General features: G+C 37.6%; 2 protein-coding genes across 2 annotated transcripts; both read left to right on the top strand.

Moving 5' to 3' along the window:
- Positions 1–609: 609 nt before the first annotated feature.
- On the top strand, positions 610–7807 carry sh2d5 (SH2 domain containing 5). Its single transcript, XM_008409075.3, is given in 11 exon segments — positions 610–938; positions 1296–1385; positions 1460–1540; positions 1611–1685; positions 1892–2038; positions 4271–4471; positions 4745–4928; positions 5241–5346; positions 5467–5626; positions 6842–6986; positions 6989–7807. Coding segments are annotated over 10 exon segments (1185 nt in total). The 5' UTR covers positions 610–938; positions 1296–1334; the 3' UTR covers positions 7024–7807.
- A 1221-nt stretch (positions 7808–9028) lies between these two features.
- kif17 (kinesin family member 17) lies at positions 9029–16704 on the top strand. Its single transcript, XM_008409073.3, has 15 exons — positions 9029–9108; positions 9299–9543; positions 9675–9821; positions 10010–10111; positions 11139–11328; positions 11526–11960; positions 12557–12636; positions 12736–12901; positions 13022–13113; positions 13240–13355; positions 14460–14688; positions 14901–15159; positions 15276–15337; positions 15427–15547; positions 16446–16704. The coding sequence occupies exons 2-15, from the start codon at positions 9313–9315 to the stop codon at positions 16595–16597; spliced, it is 2382 nt and encodes a 793-aa protein (XP_008407295.2). The 5' UTR covers positions 9029–9108; positions 9299–9312; the 3' UTR covers positions 16598–16704.
- Positions 16705–17026: the final 322 nt, after the last annotated feature.

Here is a 17026-nt window from a genome sequence, read left to right as displayed (position 1 = left end):
GGGCAGCAAGGACTTCTGGCTGTGGTCCACTGCGTTTCATGAAGTCCAAAACCAGAGCAACTGTCTACCGCGACATTTTACAAAGCAAAGAGGAAGATGAGTGACAACACACCAAATCGATGGCATAAAAATAGTTTCCAGTCTGTATTTAACAGCATGTGTAAATGATGAAGACAGAGACATGAATATAATGTGTCCGCATGCAGCTCAGAAGCTGCGATCCTGACTGAATCATAATGATGTATAACTAAAATAAACACTTGAAATACGTCTGTCTATGATTATGCTTTTTAAAATAACTGCAAAAATACTTACCGTTTCGACGATAATCTTATTTGTAGAGATGCACCTGAAATCCCACAAATATACAGAGGCCAGAACATTATGACTCTATATTATTAAGAGGGGACTTTTGCCACTTGGGTGCGCTCCTGTTCTTTAGAATTTAGGCTAATGTAAACGTAAAAAAACAACAACAAAAACAATACAAGTCTCACACTACAACACGAAGAGCTGTGTTCATTGTTCATTTGCTTTGCTAGTAGTTTCGATGTTTTTTTTTTTTTTTTAACTTTAGGGTCATTTAGCCAAAACCCCCTCAGGACAATAATCTTTTGAGGAGGACTTGCTTGAATGTTTTCATTGAACTCCTGAGTTTCGTGTTGAGCAAGAAGCAGGAATGTGTGAGGAGCTGCCTGGGAAAGAATTTCTGGGAAGAAACAGCTGGAGGGCGGGGGTTTGACTCGAACTGTCGTCTTCCGCTGTCTTCCATATTTTGAGAGAAAAAAAGGTTCATTTTCACCTTCCTCCACGCAGCCACGCCTCGGACTAACTGCTCACCTGAGCCGCAGCAGCAGGTAAAGGTGAAGCGGCGTGTCTGCTGCCACAGCCAGGTAGATAGAAGACGAAGATTGACATTGGGGTTCCGACTCAGAAACGTAAGTATCTGTGGTTTGGGATTTTAAGTTTTTTCTTCTCGTTTTTTTTTTTTTTTTTTCCTTTTGAGACCTGGCGGGCTGAAATTCAAGTCGAGACCTTTCAGTAAACTGAATGGAAATTGCTCAAGTTTACACGCCGCATTCTTGTGTTTTTTCCTGGACATTTTGAGACGGACTTGGACAGTAATAACAAACAAATCATAAATTAAAGAGGAAAAAAAACAATCTGCAGTGACTAAAAATTGTGCAAAAGAAGGCTGAGTGAGCGCAGTGATCCTTCGTTTAACTGTTAATTAAAACTAACAGTTTTTAGACCCGGATTTTAACGTGCTAAGCATTTAACATCCTTTTTAACAGTTTTAGGTGAGGTTTTTGTTGCTGGATAAAACGGGCATCATGGAAGAGACACCAACTACAGACGATGGCACAGTGACCCGATCAGCAGAGGTATGAACACTCATCACCTGTATATTGAAGTACAATTGTAGGTTTTCTTAAACTTGTCTTTTTCTCTGGGAAAGTATGTTGGGTCGTTTCTTGTGGATGACTGCTGCTTGGATGATCAAATAAAGCAGCTGCACACACAGCTGAAGTACTTAAAGGTGAGCCCTTTGCTGAGATTTCAGTCATAGTTGTAAAAATCAATCTAACGCAAATATTGTTGACAACCAGGCTTGCAAGAAAAGCAGGCCCGTAACCTTGAAGTTCTCACTCAAAGGGGTAAAAATTTATGATGAAGATGAAATGGTAAGTGTATTTTTTTTGTTGTTGTTAAAAACATCCAGCACATCAAGCTGCTTCAGCTTCTTTCAGTCGCAGCTGATTTTTAAAATAAGTCTTGACTTGATTTTATTGCATAACTATCACAACCTGCATTGCTTCAAATGTGGTTTCAAACAAATGACCTTTATGTTTCTGTTTGTCTGACTCTTTGATGTCTTCCTGGCCCAAAGACCCTCCTAATGGCTCATGCTTTGCGAAGAGTCTCTCTGTCCACCGCCCGCCCAATTGATGCCCAGTTTGCCTTCGTCTCCCATAACCCAGGCAGCACCTACGCCCAACTTTACTGCCATGTCTTTAAGGCAAGACATGCCCGAGCGGTAAGGAATCTCTTCAGAGTTGCATATTGAAAACAAAGAAACTATTGGAATAATAAGATGTTGCTCTGTGAATTTTCTGACTGAAAAACTGTGTAAATGTGCTTTGGGAACTTCTATGACAGAAATGATCACATTTAAACTCGATTTTTTTCTAAAACATTATACATGATATAGAAGTTTAAACTACTTTACTGCATACACTTTCCAGCATTTTGAATAACAAACAAAGAAAACTAGAAATCACAAACGAATGTATTTGATCTCAACAGGACACTCAAGTAACTTTGGGGAAAAAATCAGGTTCTATAACTAACGTGAGACGGAGCATGTAGACTAACAATGTGCATGTCATATGATAACCTATAATGTTTTTTTTTTTTTTTTTTACATAGAGAATGATTATGCAGAGGCATAACCTGTAATTTTGGAAAGAACATTATGTTGCCCTCAAGGTGAAACATCTGAGGATCAGTTATTTTAACAAAAAAGGCTACATTTGAAAGAAGTTTATAAAAAAAAAAAAAAAAAAAAGATATTTCAAAATGAGAAGGATCTTAAAAAAAAGGTGCAAAATTTGACATTTAGAAAGAATGGACATACAGTTGAAACCAGATATTTATACACACTGTATGAAAAGATACACAGCCTTTTTCCCTTCCTTTGTTTGACATAACCAGCCTTAATCATACCATTTTAGGTCAGCTAGGATTACCAAGACTATTTGAGAGTTTATATACAGTTAGCTTGCTATGCTGCTAAACATTCTGGGAAAGCCTTGTGCTTGATTATGGCTTTGTAAGCTTCTGGAATTCAGTTCACAACATTTGAGTGAATTGGAGCAAAACGTTTGGATGTATTTTAAGACAATGTCTCAAACACCATTTTTCCTGGTGTGACATCATAGAGAAATTAGATAAGATACCAGGAAGATAACTGTGGCTCTCCACAAAGCCTGGTTCATCCTCGGGTACAAATTCCAGATGATTTACGTTGATCCATTCAAACAGTTTTATCCAAGTACAAACAATGGTTTTATCCAATGGTATGATGTCTAGCCATCATACCATTTAGGGAGGAGATGGGTTCTGTGTTAAAGAGATGTCTGTTTTAGTGAAAGTGCCACAGTCACATAAGTTGGGTATACAACACTGACTAAAACATCACTCAGAGAGGACGAAGCCAGTAATAAAAAAAATGTATATAGAGCCAGGTAAGAGTTTGCAAATTTGGAAACATTTCCTGTGGTATAATGAATCAAAAATGTAAGTACTTGAAAAAGAGGGAAGTTTGAAAGACTGAGTGAACCATGAAAAATGTGATGCACATGAGTGTCGGCATCATGTGCACCTCAAAATGAATCAAATCATGGAAAAAATAACATCTCAAGACACCATCTAAATGGTGAATGACCCTGAATGTTCTGCCCCATTAGTTACAAATTGGTTTAAGGATGGAAAAGTCAATATTTTAGAATGACAATCAGTACCTTTATTCCAGAGTGAAAACGATCTACCATACTAAGACATGAATCTTAAAAATAAAGTTCCAAGACCACTGCTGCCTGCCTTTGGAAGCTTTGCTTCAGTTTGAAGCCAAAAAATAACAGCAGCACTGGGCATTATAGAAAAAGTTGCTGTATTATTTTGTAGTCTGTTAGTTTCTTCCAGTTTATATGAAAGTTTGTGCCCTCCTCTTGCAAAAATATGTACATAATTGGTTTGACTAAAATAAATATTTTTTAAAATCGGTTTGGCATCAAAACACCAAAAAATTATCCTGTTAACCTTCTTGGCAAAATGATCAGAAATTGTTTAGATATTAGCGTGGCAGTATATCAAGGTATGTTAATAGCTTTATTGAGGTAATATAAAGTGATTTATTGAAGAACCAGGTAATTAATATTTTTGTGGTGTGCAGTTCCTTGAGAGATCCAGCTACATTTGAATCCTGAAACTGTATCAGACTAACTCATGAGTTTATCATTACCTTCAATGACAGACCAAATTAAACTCTGCTTAAATTCTGTTAACTAGAATTAACTTCTAGTACTTACTTTCTTCAGACGCTTCAAAAGTCCTGTTTACGGCTTTACATAAAACTACTTTCTCCCCACTCTCCCTCCAGGTTAATTTCAGGAGTTTAGAAATTCTGCAAAATAGTGTTGAAATCTATTTACAAGTTATAAGCTGGAGAACCGAATTTAAAATTTTCGCTCTACCTCATTTCTCACAGGCCCAGTTCTTGAATTTGCTGCTCTGCCGGTGTTTCCAATTGTTTTATTTGGAGAAACATCCAGAAGAGGCACAAGAAAGCTCCAACGGGTCATTGCCTCAGCGTAACCCCTCGCTGCTCAACCACGGCTTCCCTCTTAGCGTCAGTGCCCTAGTTTCCTTTAGAAGAGCCCCTTTTCGAGGACTGTGGTTAAGCGCAAAGGTTTGGCATCTCAACTTTTCCACCTACTAAGCATTTAATTAAATTGTGAAACAATTGTTTGTACAATACATTGCTTTTGATAGATTTGTGCATTGTTTGCCACATTGTTTCCAAAGATCTAAATTTGCTTGAAATTCTATTTACTTTTAATTAAATAAAGCTTGGTTGTATACAACCCACAAGGTTAAAACGACAAATTACATCCTGGTTAAGGTGTAAACCAATTTTAACCACGTGCACTAGATGACTTTTTTTAATTTGTTTTTAATTTAGAAATCTAAGAAGTCGTCCTTTGACCTTCCTGACAGCCAAGATGATGTTTTTTCCTCCTCCTCTCCCTCACTGACGCGGAAGAAAGTCATCCGCGCTAAAGGACTACATTCTGGAGCTTACCGCTCCTTCACTTTCACGCCACTCAAACAGCGCAGCGTTCACGAGCATCTAAGTGTGTCACAAGGTGGGCCAAGAGTTCACAGAGCGCTATCAAGAGTCAAAGAAATGATTAGGTAAAGCAGACTGTTTGTTATGTGCAGGGCTGTTACTCACTGTTGTGGTGTGGATGATGAGCTCACACATGGCTTAAACATTTCCTCAGAGTTTGTCACGGTTTGGTTTACGTTCACAAATGTTACTGTTAAGAATGGGCACACACTGGCTGCCTTCCAACACTAACAATTCTCATGGAGTGTCATTCTGTTCCTTCCCTTGGGATAAAGGGGAATTTAAATTGATTACACATTTTCTTCTTAAATACTCTCTTCTGAAACAGAAAAGGGTCAAGACAAAGTGCCAGGGAGGAGATCCCGGGCTCCAAGTTTAGCCGAAACAGAGGAAGCATTGGCTCAGGCTGTGTGGAGCTGGGCCGGTCTTGCAACGTAAGTATATCAAAGTTCTTTAAGGATCTTGCTTTCACAGATTCCTTTGTGTTGGTAATGCATCAGTGTTTCAGTGTTTTTTTTTTTTTTTTTTTGTTTTGTTTTTCTCTGTGGTTGCAGTGACAGCAGCTACTCCCTCCTTGCAGATGATGTCATGGGATCATACCTTCTGTGCCCTCATCCTAAAAAACCTAAAAGTGGTTCCCTTATTGTTCGCTTCCCCTCCGGCCTGACCACCCACCTTATAGAAAACACTCGTAAAGGGAAGTTCATGCTGGAGGTAATCATCATAACACATGGTCACTATACTTGTTTGCCAACAAAAAGTACACAGTTATTCAGTGCTAAACTACTGATAAATTTATACAATTACATAATAGGTAGAGTGCCATGAAAAAGGATTTTATCCCTTATAGAGTTTTGCTATTGATGGTTTTTCATCACTCTTATGTTTCAGACCAGGAAGCAGTTTTTAATATCAGAAAAATATAACCTAGGTAAACACAAAACTAGTTTTTAAAATAATAATAATGTAATTTATTCAGGAAAAAATATCCAAACTAACTGGGCCGTATGTAGGAAAACAATAACTCGCCAGTTCTGACAGAAACGACTATTGTTGGCTTGTAAAGATTGGCTTTATTTGGTAGTTTTAGATCTCAGAAATTTGAACCATTCCAAAACTTTCATTTAATAAAATTTTGTCTGTTCACCTATAACAGAGCGGAACTCTTTGAAGAAGACATTATCCCATTATCCGTTTGGATTTTCTGTTGTAGTAAAGTGTCAATTGTTATTGGGGGGGTGAGGGTTTACTGGTATGTTTTTGCACAATTTCCATATGGTTCTGGAACAGGTTTTCAGTTCTGCCAAGTCTCAACAATAACCCAACCAATAACATAGCAACTTCTTGATTTTGTTCCTTTAAAAAAAAAAAACAACCTTTAGTTGTAGATTTGCTGCTGTGCTTCATATCACTGTTTTGTTGCATGACCCAGTTTTAGCTGCCAAACAGCTGGCCACAAATTTGACTTTAGATTACTCTAGGATACAGAGGAGGCGATGGTCAATAAATCACTGCATGGCACTCAGTAATGTTGGCAAAACAACCCTAACCCCATGACCCAACCACTGTGCTTAAAAGTTGTTGTAATGCTGTTTAATGTTAATTGACCACGGTGCCATCCATTATTTACCAAATATGTCAATTTTAAAGATCCAAAAGTCTTAAAGTTTGTTTGCTACATGTAGGCCTCAACTTTTAAAAGTATAACTTCTAAAATGGCATGTGTAGTTCTTCAACTGAGAACTGTGATATATATATACACAAGCAAACTAGAATTTTGGTTCCCTATATAAAATGTTGCAAGCTTTTTGCATAAAAAGGAAAATAATAATTTCCCTTTTCATGCAAAAAGTTGTCAAATGTTTAAAATAAATATTAAGAACAACATTGTCTAATTTTAATTGTGATTTTTGTTTTTCTTTGTGGCAGAAATGCAGGAGAGAATTTCATTCCCTCTGCGAACTCATTGAATACTACTCGGTGACCCCGGATGAGCTGCCTTGTCAACTGTGCTGCGCACGTGTGAACCACTGTTATGAGTGGGAAGAAAATACCAACACACAACAAGCTGCAAAAGCTCAACCAAAGCCAGAGTTGAAAGTTCTCACTAGAAGGGAAAGGCAATAAACCCTGAGGAATTAGCTGCCAAGATGAGATGATTCAAAATAAGAGAATCTCATTCTTTTGCACATTTTTATTTTTATTTTTTTAGTATTTTCACATGGTATATTATGTATGTTTCACTCGCTAAAACACAGTGCCCCAATTATCAGTGTTGGCACGTCTATTCTTTTGTATGCGCCAGATTCTGTCAGGGCAGCTTATTTGTCAGAGATAATGTTGAGTGCTTGCAGCTTTTATGTAAAGTAAGTTTTTAAAGTATTTTTGCATACCTGTAAGGTGTTTTACGGTTAAATGTTTTTATATATACCCCTTTTAAGTGTGGATTTTATGGCTGGGTCTTACCTTTTCCTTAACCCCCACCCCAAATCTTCTTAAGACGTTACCTCACTACATAACCATGTTTTACTCTGATTGTCCTTATCTTCTCTACATATTACTCTGTGTTTAAGATATTGTAATATGATATTGCACTTTATTGCCGGTCCATCATTTTGTGTGCAGTTTAATGTAACAAAGTTTAGAGCACATCAAGATTGTCTATGGTGGTGGGAGATTTCTAGTCCATCATTTCTGATTAGTTATTTCTATCATCATTTCTGATTAGTTATTTCTATGACCAGTAAGCATACATTTTTTATCTCCATTTTACAATAAATAATGGGCCCTCTTTTCAGTCCACACCTCAGTAAAATATGTGTCCTATCATTTATGACTCCGCTTTTAGCCTTGAATTAAATGCAACATTTTACTCAACATTGGATTATAATTCAACATTGCATTTTCTTTTTTAATGTTTGACAAAAAAGCCCTGGTTACATTTACAACAGTAAGACAAGACAGCTTAATTTTTTCAATCCGTAAAGAAGTTGTTTTTTTTTCTCTGAGAAGCAAATTATAAAAGAATAGTGATTTTGATCTCTTGTTTCAATGCGTATAAATACTTCAGATTAAGCTAAATCTTCAAAAGATCAATGAGTTTTTCACTAATGCTCATTTGTTAAGTTGGATATGTTTCCAACAGTGAGTTTCTTGATTTGCATTGTGGTATTTGCTGCACCATCCCCTCAGAAATCAGTTCCTATTTGTTTATTTGCAACTTGGATTGACATTTGAAATTTTCCACAAATTACATAAAGCCAGAATAGTCAGATTTTAATTTATTCATAATTCTAATAGTTTACTTTCTCTAAGCATTTGGAGTAAATGATTCACTTCTTCCAAACTGTTTGAATTGAAACTTAAAATTGAAATTCCTTTTACGTTTTCTTTTAGAAATTACTTATAGGGTTTACTTTAAAACTATGCAAGCTCATGGTCCATTTTTTATTCATGCAACCATGTTCATGGTTTTTGTCGTTAGTTGTACAAATCTCTTATGCAGTGATGAACTTGATCAACCAAAAACAATCCCCCCAAAAAATATTTCAGCCAAGTGATTCACTTTCTCCAATAGCTGCAAAAGTTAGAATATCAGTCTATCACTTATGGCAATATCCCCACAAACTGGTAGAAATTATTTTCGTGATTAATATGCTTGGTATGAAACAGCTTCTCAAATGTTCTTGAATTACCCCAGATGTTTTTCTTAATGTAATATTTCTCATGTAAAACCTACATAGGTCAAATTTATTTATTTTTTTACATGTAGGGTTTCTGAAATTTGTACCACACATTATGACACCAAAAACAACCAACAAATAACTGAGCTTCAATTTTGTTTTAAAAAGAAATCGAGGCAAAAATTATTTCTAATTAACTGTCTAATTGCCTTTTAACAATTCCGGGGAAAGAAGAAAAGGAACATCGAGAGAACGTATAAGATTTCAAAAAAAAAAAAAAAAAAAAAGTTATAAAATGAATTTTAAAGTATCGTTAGGCTTCTTGAAGTTAAAAACATGAATAATACTCAGAATTTACAGGTTTGTATCCTTTCGTTTTCTTCCTTTCCAAGATGGCCGCCAGTTTCGGCCGCTTTGACTCGGATTGGGCCTTTAAGGTTGCTAGGTAACGTTAGAACGCTACCAAGAGAGGAAGACCCGAGACGTAGAAGCACTGTTTCTGACGGTCAGCAGGTGCATAAATATTTCTGTCTTCTGTATTTGCTAACCTCTATGTCGGGAAGAAAATTGTTAATATAATTCATTTAGCAGTTAAACGTTGAGTCTTGTTGCTTCTGACTTTTATTAAGTATCTTTTCATAAGACCTAAGCTTGTCCTCAGTTAGCAATAACTGTTTCTAACCCCATTGTCACCTGCTGTGAGGTGGATGTTGAGCTATGGGTTCAGAGTCAGTGAAGGTCGTGGTGAGGTGCAGGCCGCTGGATGACAGGGAGAAGACTCTCGGCTGTAAGATGGTTCTGTCCATGGATGTCCACCGGTGCCAGTGCTTCATTGAAAACCCCGGGGCAGTGGATGAGCCACCCAAACAGTTCACTTTTGATGGGACCTACTACATTAATCAAACTACTGAGCAGCTGTACAACGAGATTGCCTATTCTTTGATTGAGGTAAGCAGCTATAAATAAATGAATAATGAATATCAGCCTTATGTAGGTCACATGGTTGTTACTTGATCCTCTCAGTCACCTTACCTTATGATTGCATCAAAGTCGCAACTAACACAGATGTATTTATGCAGGGTGTTACTGAGGGATACAATGGCACGGTTTTTGCCTACGGGCAAACTGGAAGTGGAAAATCTTTCACCATGCAGGGGGTGTCTGAACCTGCAACTCAGAAAGGTGTAATACCACGAGCTTTCGAACACATTTTTGAGAGCATTCAGGTATGACAGGAACCCCCCCCTTTTTTTTCCCAGCTCAGATTTAGTTTGTTGTTTTAGTCTTTCCTAAAACAGCAAACAGGGGCATTGGGCATGTATGAAGCACACTTAGTTATAGTTATTGCCCAGACTTGCCTAAGCTGTGTTTGCTTAGGAAGAGTAACTGTGCTTAATATTTGTGTGCAAGATAGTGTGCTGAAAACACAAAATTCCTTGTGAGGGCCTCGTACCTGGAGATTTACAATGAGGAAATAAGAGACCTTTTGGGAAGTAACACCAAACAGAAACATGAGGTTAGTCTTTGATTTTCTTAACAAATTAAATATATTTAATATATATTTAATTATGTATATTGCATATATTTCAAGCATTTATTCCTGTTGTGATGGTTATTGTTTACACAAAATAAAAAAGCCAAAATCCAGTTTCTCAACAAAATATTATATCAGATCAATAAGAAGAAAGGAGACATTTCTACAACTAAAGTGTGATCTAAAGTGTGATCATGTTATTATGGCTATGCTGTCATTGGGAAGATTGCTGACTTAACATTATCCAGCAGACAGTCACTGACACCATCCACCAGCAGGGTAAAAAGGCTGTTGCTGTAGAAGCTGGTCATTTTAAAAGATCTGTATTCAAATGTGTTATTGGGAAGTTGAGTGGAAGGAAAAATGCACTTAAAAATGCAGTGCGGAAGCATCTGAAATATCCACATTGTGATTGTGAAGCAAAGGTAGTTAAAGTTCAATCTTACCCACATCATCTGTTCCTCATATTAGCGTTTCCTGAACCAATTGTGATATTAAAAACATCTTACCTGCAGCTAATTAAGGATTGAACTGTTGTGTAATGGTGCAAAGTGCTCTTTATAAACTAAAGTCAATTTAGCATTTTTTAAAAATTAGATTTATTTCTCATTCCATTTCATTTGTTGATGACCTCCATGCTTTGAAAAACACCTACTCAACAATTCATTCAAATATATAAGGATACTTTTCAGTAGACCCAATTTTTTTTATTAAAATATATATATATTTTTTTTACTGGATTTGTAAGCCATAATCTGCCATAATCATCAAATCATCTCATTTTTAAAACAATCCCTGAAATAAAATTCTGGTGATATTCTAATTCACGTACATGTACTTATAATTATAATCAATTTGCTTATTTGTATCTTGATATCTATGCACAACACTTACTGCTCATGTTGCCATAGTAATATGAACTGAAGTTTTTTGAAGAGGTCAAGGTGTTTTAAGAGGATAATGGAGTTGCGTTGAGTGTGTGTTTTTATTACGCTGTTTGAATGGCTAGCTGAAAGAGCACCCGGAACATGGGGTGTATGTGCGGGACCTCACCATGCACACGGTGCACAGCGTAGGGGAATGTGAAAGAATCATGGAGCAAGGCTGGAAGAACCGGGTAGTGGCTTGCACGCTGATGAATAAAGACTCCTCCCGCTCCCACTCCATCTTCACCATCCGTTTGGAGATCTGCAACACTGGTAAACATTCATTCATTTAAACAAAACCTTTCACTAAAGCCTGATCTTACTTTGCTGTTCTTAAACATTTATTTTTCTATGCTGTGGCATGATTTTAAAGTTGCTTCACTAGTTTATTTTATTTTGGTTTATTGCTTGAGGACAGATAACTTTTTCAGTTTTTTTTTTGTTTTTTTTTTAATCAACCAAATATTCAGATGCAGCCGGTCAAGATCGTATACGAGCAGGCAAACTTAACCTTGTAGACCTGGCAGGAAGTGAGCGTCAGTCCAAAACCGGTGCCACTGGAGAGCGACTCCGTGAGGCCACAAAGATCAATCTCTCCCTCTCAGCTCTGGGCAATGTCATCTCTGCCCTGGTGGTCGGCCGCTCCAAGCACATACCCTACCGGGACTCCAAGCTGACCAGACTGCTGCAGGACTCTCTGGGAGGAAACACACGGACATTGATGATCGCCTGTCTCTCACCTGCTGATAACAACTATGAGGAGAGCCTGAGCACTCTGCGCTATGCAAACCGGGCCAAGAGCATCCAGAACAGACCTCGAATCAACGAAGACCCCAAGGATGCTCTGCTGCGAGAGTATCAGGAGGAGATCAAGAAGTTACGGGCCCTCATCTTAGGCCAGCTAGGTATCTCTGACCGTTAACGTAAATCTAGCCGTATTACAGAGCTGCTGTGCCTTGTAAAGTGTTTTTTTTTGTTACAATTAAATGTTTCAGATCATTAAATTTTTATATCAAGCAAAATTAACCTAAATATATAAATGACAAGTTAACTTCTTACAAAAAAAAGCAGTTGACAACTTCAAATTACTGCTGTCAATTATTTGTTGTAGCTGGAGGAAATTTGGGGGGTAATTTGACCCACTCTTCCTTGTAGAATTGTTTTATTTCAGCCCACTTGAAGGGTTTTTAAATATAATTGTCATGCTTAAAGTCATCTTATATGGATTTAATCCAGAATTTGACTATACTACTCCATACATCACACTACAACCACCATGCGGTGACAGAAAAATTTGTTTGCTATTAAAATGTGTTTAAGGACCTGAAACATTTATGTGTAAAAGAGAACAAAAAAATATACATATCTGTAAGAATTACACAGTTTTTCAAGACTTTGTATTCATGTTTTTAAAATTGAATAATAATAAAAAGTAATCCAAATGAAGATTGTAGGAGACAGTCTGTTTTTAACTAGCCTTTTCCTTTAAATTTTTCTACAGCTCTTCTGACTAGTCAGCCTGCAGATGCTCTTTCAAGGTTGCCGCCCAACACTGATGAAACAAAGGAAAAGATTAAAGAGGCAAACAGACGATTCCCACACCGATATATCAATGCACATTGAAGCAGCCGTTACACAACAACCAGTTGATTGATGGCTCTTCTTCTACTGTCTCCACAGGAGTACGAAGAAAAGCTGGCAAAATTGCAGGCCGAGTACAATGCAGAGCAGGAGTCCAAAGCAAAGCTGCAGGCAAACATTATTGCTCTGCAGCGCTCATATGAATCAAAGCTGTCTAATCTGGAGAAGACCAAAGCCAGCAGGGGGCGCTCTGACCCTATGAAAGGTAAAAGGAACATTTCTTACACGTTCTTTTTTAGTACATCTGTACAGGAGGATGATGATGTTCCTTACTATGCCTCTGCTACATTTAAATGTAATAACTTTTTATCCTTTTCAACATAAGTGAGCTCCAGCTGTAAAGTTCAAGATGAAGAGAAAGAGAGCACACCCAACACTGATAAAATCAGTCTCTCTACAAGTACTTCACTGGGAAAGGTTTGGTCATTCTAATGTGACTATGATTGATAAAAAGCCCAGATATAATTCCAAAAGGGCTAAAAAAACAACCCACATAACAATAAATCTATTTTTTTTTTCTGTGTCATCATGTTGCTGAGGCAGCCTGATGCATCTTGTGCTGCAGTCAGCGCTCAAAAAGATCCAATTGGAAATGAGCTCACCAACTCAACTGATACCAAATCAAATGAGCCTCTGGACCAGAAACATGTTCTGGAAAGGTATGTGTGCTTATCTCAAATTTTATATTTTGCACTTTATTTACAATACATCAATACAATGTATTGATAATTATTAATATTTGTCCAAGCAAGGCCTCTGTATATATGCACAGAGCACAGCAAAAGTGTGAAGTGCAAGTTTCAAAATCCATCCATCCATCCATTTTCTTTACACCCTTGTCCCTTAGTGGGGTCGGGAGGGTTGCTGGTGCCCATCTCCAGCTAACGTTCCGGGCAAGAGGCGGGGAACACCCCGGATAGGTCGCCAGTCTGTCACACTGCAACACAGAGACACACAACCATGCACACACACACTCACACCTAGGGACAATTTGGAGATTCCAATTAACCTGACAGTCATGTGTTTGGACTGTGGGAGGAAACCGGAGTACCCGGAGAAAACCCACGCATGCACAGGGAGAACATGCAAACTCCATGCAGAAAGACCAGGGCCGGGAATCGAACCCAGAACCTTCTTGCTGCAAGGCAACAGCTCTACCAACTGCGCCACTGTGCAGCCCAGGTTCAAAATCATTTACCAAAAAACAAAACAAAAAAGAAACTGAAAAGTGTGGTGTGCATGTATATTCAGTATCCCTAGATCACCTGAATAAAATCTGGTTCAACTAATTGCCTTTAAGAGACTTCCACTTGCTATGTAAATTAGTGCTGCAAACTTCAGGTGTGTGTAATATGAATAGAGCTGTTGTGTGAAGGTGTTGGAAGTTTGTTAGAGAACATCAATAGAAAAGAAAGTTAAGAAAAATCATTCTTGAAACAAGAAGACATCCCATTTGCAGTTTGCAACACGAAAAGACAGAGCAGATATTTGGGGGAATGCTCAGTTTAGACTTTAACTACACTCAAAATGGTGTATGGGTGTGTGTGTGTGCGTGTGTGTTTGAAAACTAAAAATCTTTAAAACCACATATCCTTTTTTCCACTTCACTAATATGCAGGAGTTGATTCATTACATAGCATTCCAAATGAATACTTTGATTATTGCAGTTCTTATATTAATAATGGGGTTAAGGGTATTAATACTTTTGCTAAGCACTAAATATACTGTTGTTCTGATTATTTATTCTTCCTTTATCTCTCAAGACTACAGAAACTAGAACAGGAAGTAATCGGAGGGGAGGAGGCCAGGAACAAAGAGTTACAGCAGAGACATCGGCAGAGGAAGAAGTTCGCAGATCAGAGAAAAGCCCAGCTCATCAATGCACTGTCAGAAGACAGTGAGGAGAGTGACAGTGTGTTATTGAAAGTGTACAATTCAATCCAGGAAGAAGTTCATGCCAAAAGCCAGATACTGTCCAGAGTCCAGGGTAAGGTAAGGCAGTAGGTTCAGGTGCAGAACTTGAAGAACTTCTGTGAAATTTAAAAGGAATCAAACCTGGAGCTGATTGAGCTCTTACTGTTTTAATGTGTCCAAAATTAAATTCTACATCCCACAGTTTACATGTTATTTATACTGGATAAATGCTTCTTTTTGTTGTTGTTTGTTTTTGACTAAGCCAAGATTAAATTATTTCGTTGTAACAGTTGAAAGCAGCCAAACTGGAGATTCGCGACCTGCAGGCGGAGTTTGAACTGGAGAGGAACGATTATCTGGCGAACATCCGCCGGCTTGAGAGGGAAGGCCAGCTGCTGAACAGCCTGCTGGAGCGCATGGTGCCACTGGTACGCCGAGACTGCAACTACAGCAACCTGGACCGCGTGAGGAAAGAAGCTGTTTGGGATGAGGATAGTTCCACCTGGAAGCTTCCAGATGTGATGGTGCAGAAAACAACTCTCCCTTCAGGTAAGGAATATGATGCAATGGGGTGTTGAAACTTTTAAACACTTTTAAACTAAATCCAGGTGTGAACTCCATCATTTTTTGAAGACTTATTTTTTGCTTGTTCTTCTTTGTTGTAGCAGTGACTCCAAATCCTTCATCCCGCAGAGATTCAGGTTCTGATCAAGCAGAGTCGCTTACGGTGTGTAAATTTATAGATCGTTTTTGCCATCAAATACATACACACTGTTAATTAAACTTTAAAACACAAGCGTATGTTTATATTAACAGGTTGAAGAGGACAGGTACAAGGAAATGCTGAATCGCAAAGACAGTGAGAATGTTGCCAACAACTACTTTAAGTCAAAAAGAGCCAGTCAGCTGCTGAGCGGTGATGCTGTTAAAGGACATGGTGAGTCAATCATCAGTGCAGACATTAATAATGCGAAAGGAACCGATTGTGCTAAAATCATATGTAGCATGTTTTTATACTCTACTAAATCTACTCAGTCACTTTTTGGCTGCAATTTCATGTTTTTTGGTATCTGGAAAATTAAAAAAACTCCTGATTGTTGAGTCACATTCCATGGACACTGTGCCGTTACCTAGCAACCCCAGACAATCTCAGCCCTGTTACCTAGCAACCCAAGCTGAGCACCAGTATTTTTGGTCAGCTGGTTTTAATAATAACAATACATTTTATTTATAGGAGCCTTTCTCGAAACTCAATTAAAAGATACAACAATAAAAATAATAAAACCACTTCAGTAGAAAGAGCAATAGGCATAGAATAAAATAAGCATTTGTAATAATTATTATTACAAATGCTTATTTGGATTTAAAGTGACAACCGTAAGACCGTCTCTTTCTGAATAGAGCTCAAAATAGGCAGAATGGAGCAGACCAAAATCTCATTATCTAAAAATTGTGTGTAAAAAAAAAATGTATGAACATATTTTCTATAGCCCAAAGATCTATCTTGACTTGTTTAAGGAAGCATAATAGGTCACTTTTAAGCAGAGTGTTACTTTGTTTTGTTTGTCCATGATTTAACAGCTCAGAGTGTTAATTTAATTTTTTTTGGAACATTGTAATGAAGCTACAATATTATTTAAACCATGTTTATTTATAACCATGCTTATTTAGAAAACCAAGGTTTGTAGAACATTTATTCTTACCTTTACAATGAACACATACATCGTAATGTGAAAAAGGGACCAGAGATAACTATTAGCCGTTCTACTTCCTTTTGTTTTCTCCTTCCATTTCTCTCCTTTTCTTTCACTCATTCTCTTCCACTGGTTCTGCAGGCCACCATTCTGTGAACGGTATGAACCCCTCTACCAGATCAGACCCTGTCCTGCCGCGGCCCTTTCGCCTAGAGTCTCTGGAAGTCTCTGTGCCCAGCGGGAAGGCGAAGCGCAGAAAAAGCAAGTCTCACATTCACAGTGAAGGGACATAAAGGGACTTTGGTGTTTCAAACAGGAAGTTCACCTCATAAACATTTGATTTTGACTCAAAAGAGTTTGTATACTGGGATAAAATAAAATATTGATTGCTAGCAACCAACTTTTTTTTTGCATCTTTTATCTGGGATTGTAGCACTGTAATCCCAGATTTCTTTCTCCATTTAATTAAAAGTTTGATTTGCTCAGTTAAGTTGCTTTAGTATTTAATTTACTGCATTTTTGTTTAACAGTGTAACTTGTGCCATTTAGGTGAAACAAAAAACTATTAAGAAACAGCTCTGAGCCATTGTATAGATACATTGAAATAGATATATCTCCTTTGCTGTCTCTCAGCAAATGCACACCCAGAATTACTGTGATTAAACTGGATTTATGCTACCTTGTGATTTACTGTATTTTTATAGCGTGCTTAGTCCATTTTG

The sequence above is a fragment of the Poecilia reticulata genome, chromosome 5 (assembly GCF_904066995.2).
Source record: "Poecilia reticulata chromosome 5, P_reticulata-male-v2, whole genome shotgun sequence".
NCBI classification, from domain to species: Eukaryota; Metazoa; Chordata; class Actinopteri; order Cyprinodontiformes; family Poeciliidae; genus Poecilia; species Poecilia reticulata.
This window is presented reverse-complemented; position numbering and strand designations above follow the sequence as displayed.

Coding starts and splice junctions, on each gene's coding strand:
- kif17 (XM_008409073.3), top strand. CDS start 9,313: ATGGGTTCAGAGTCAGTGAAGGTCGTGGTGAGGTGCAGGCCGCTGGAT. Junction 11,961..12,556: donor CCTCATCTTAGGCCAGCTAG/GTATCTCTGACC, acceptor ATTTTTCTACAG/CTCTTCTGACTAGTCAGCCT. Junction 15,338..15,426: donor ATCAAGCAGAGTCGCTTACG/GTGTGTAAATTT, acceptor TTATATTAACAG/GTTGAAGAGGACAGGTACAA.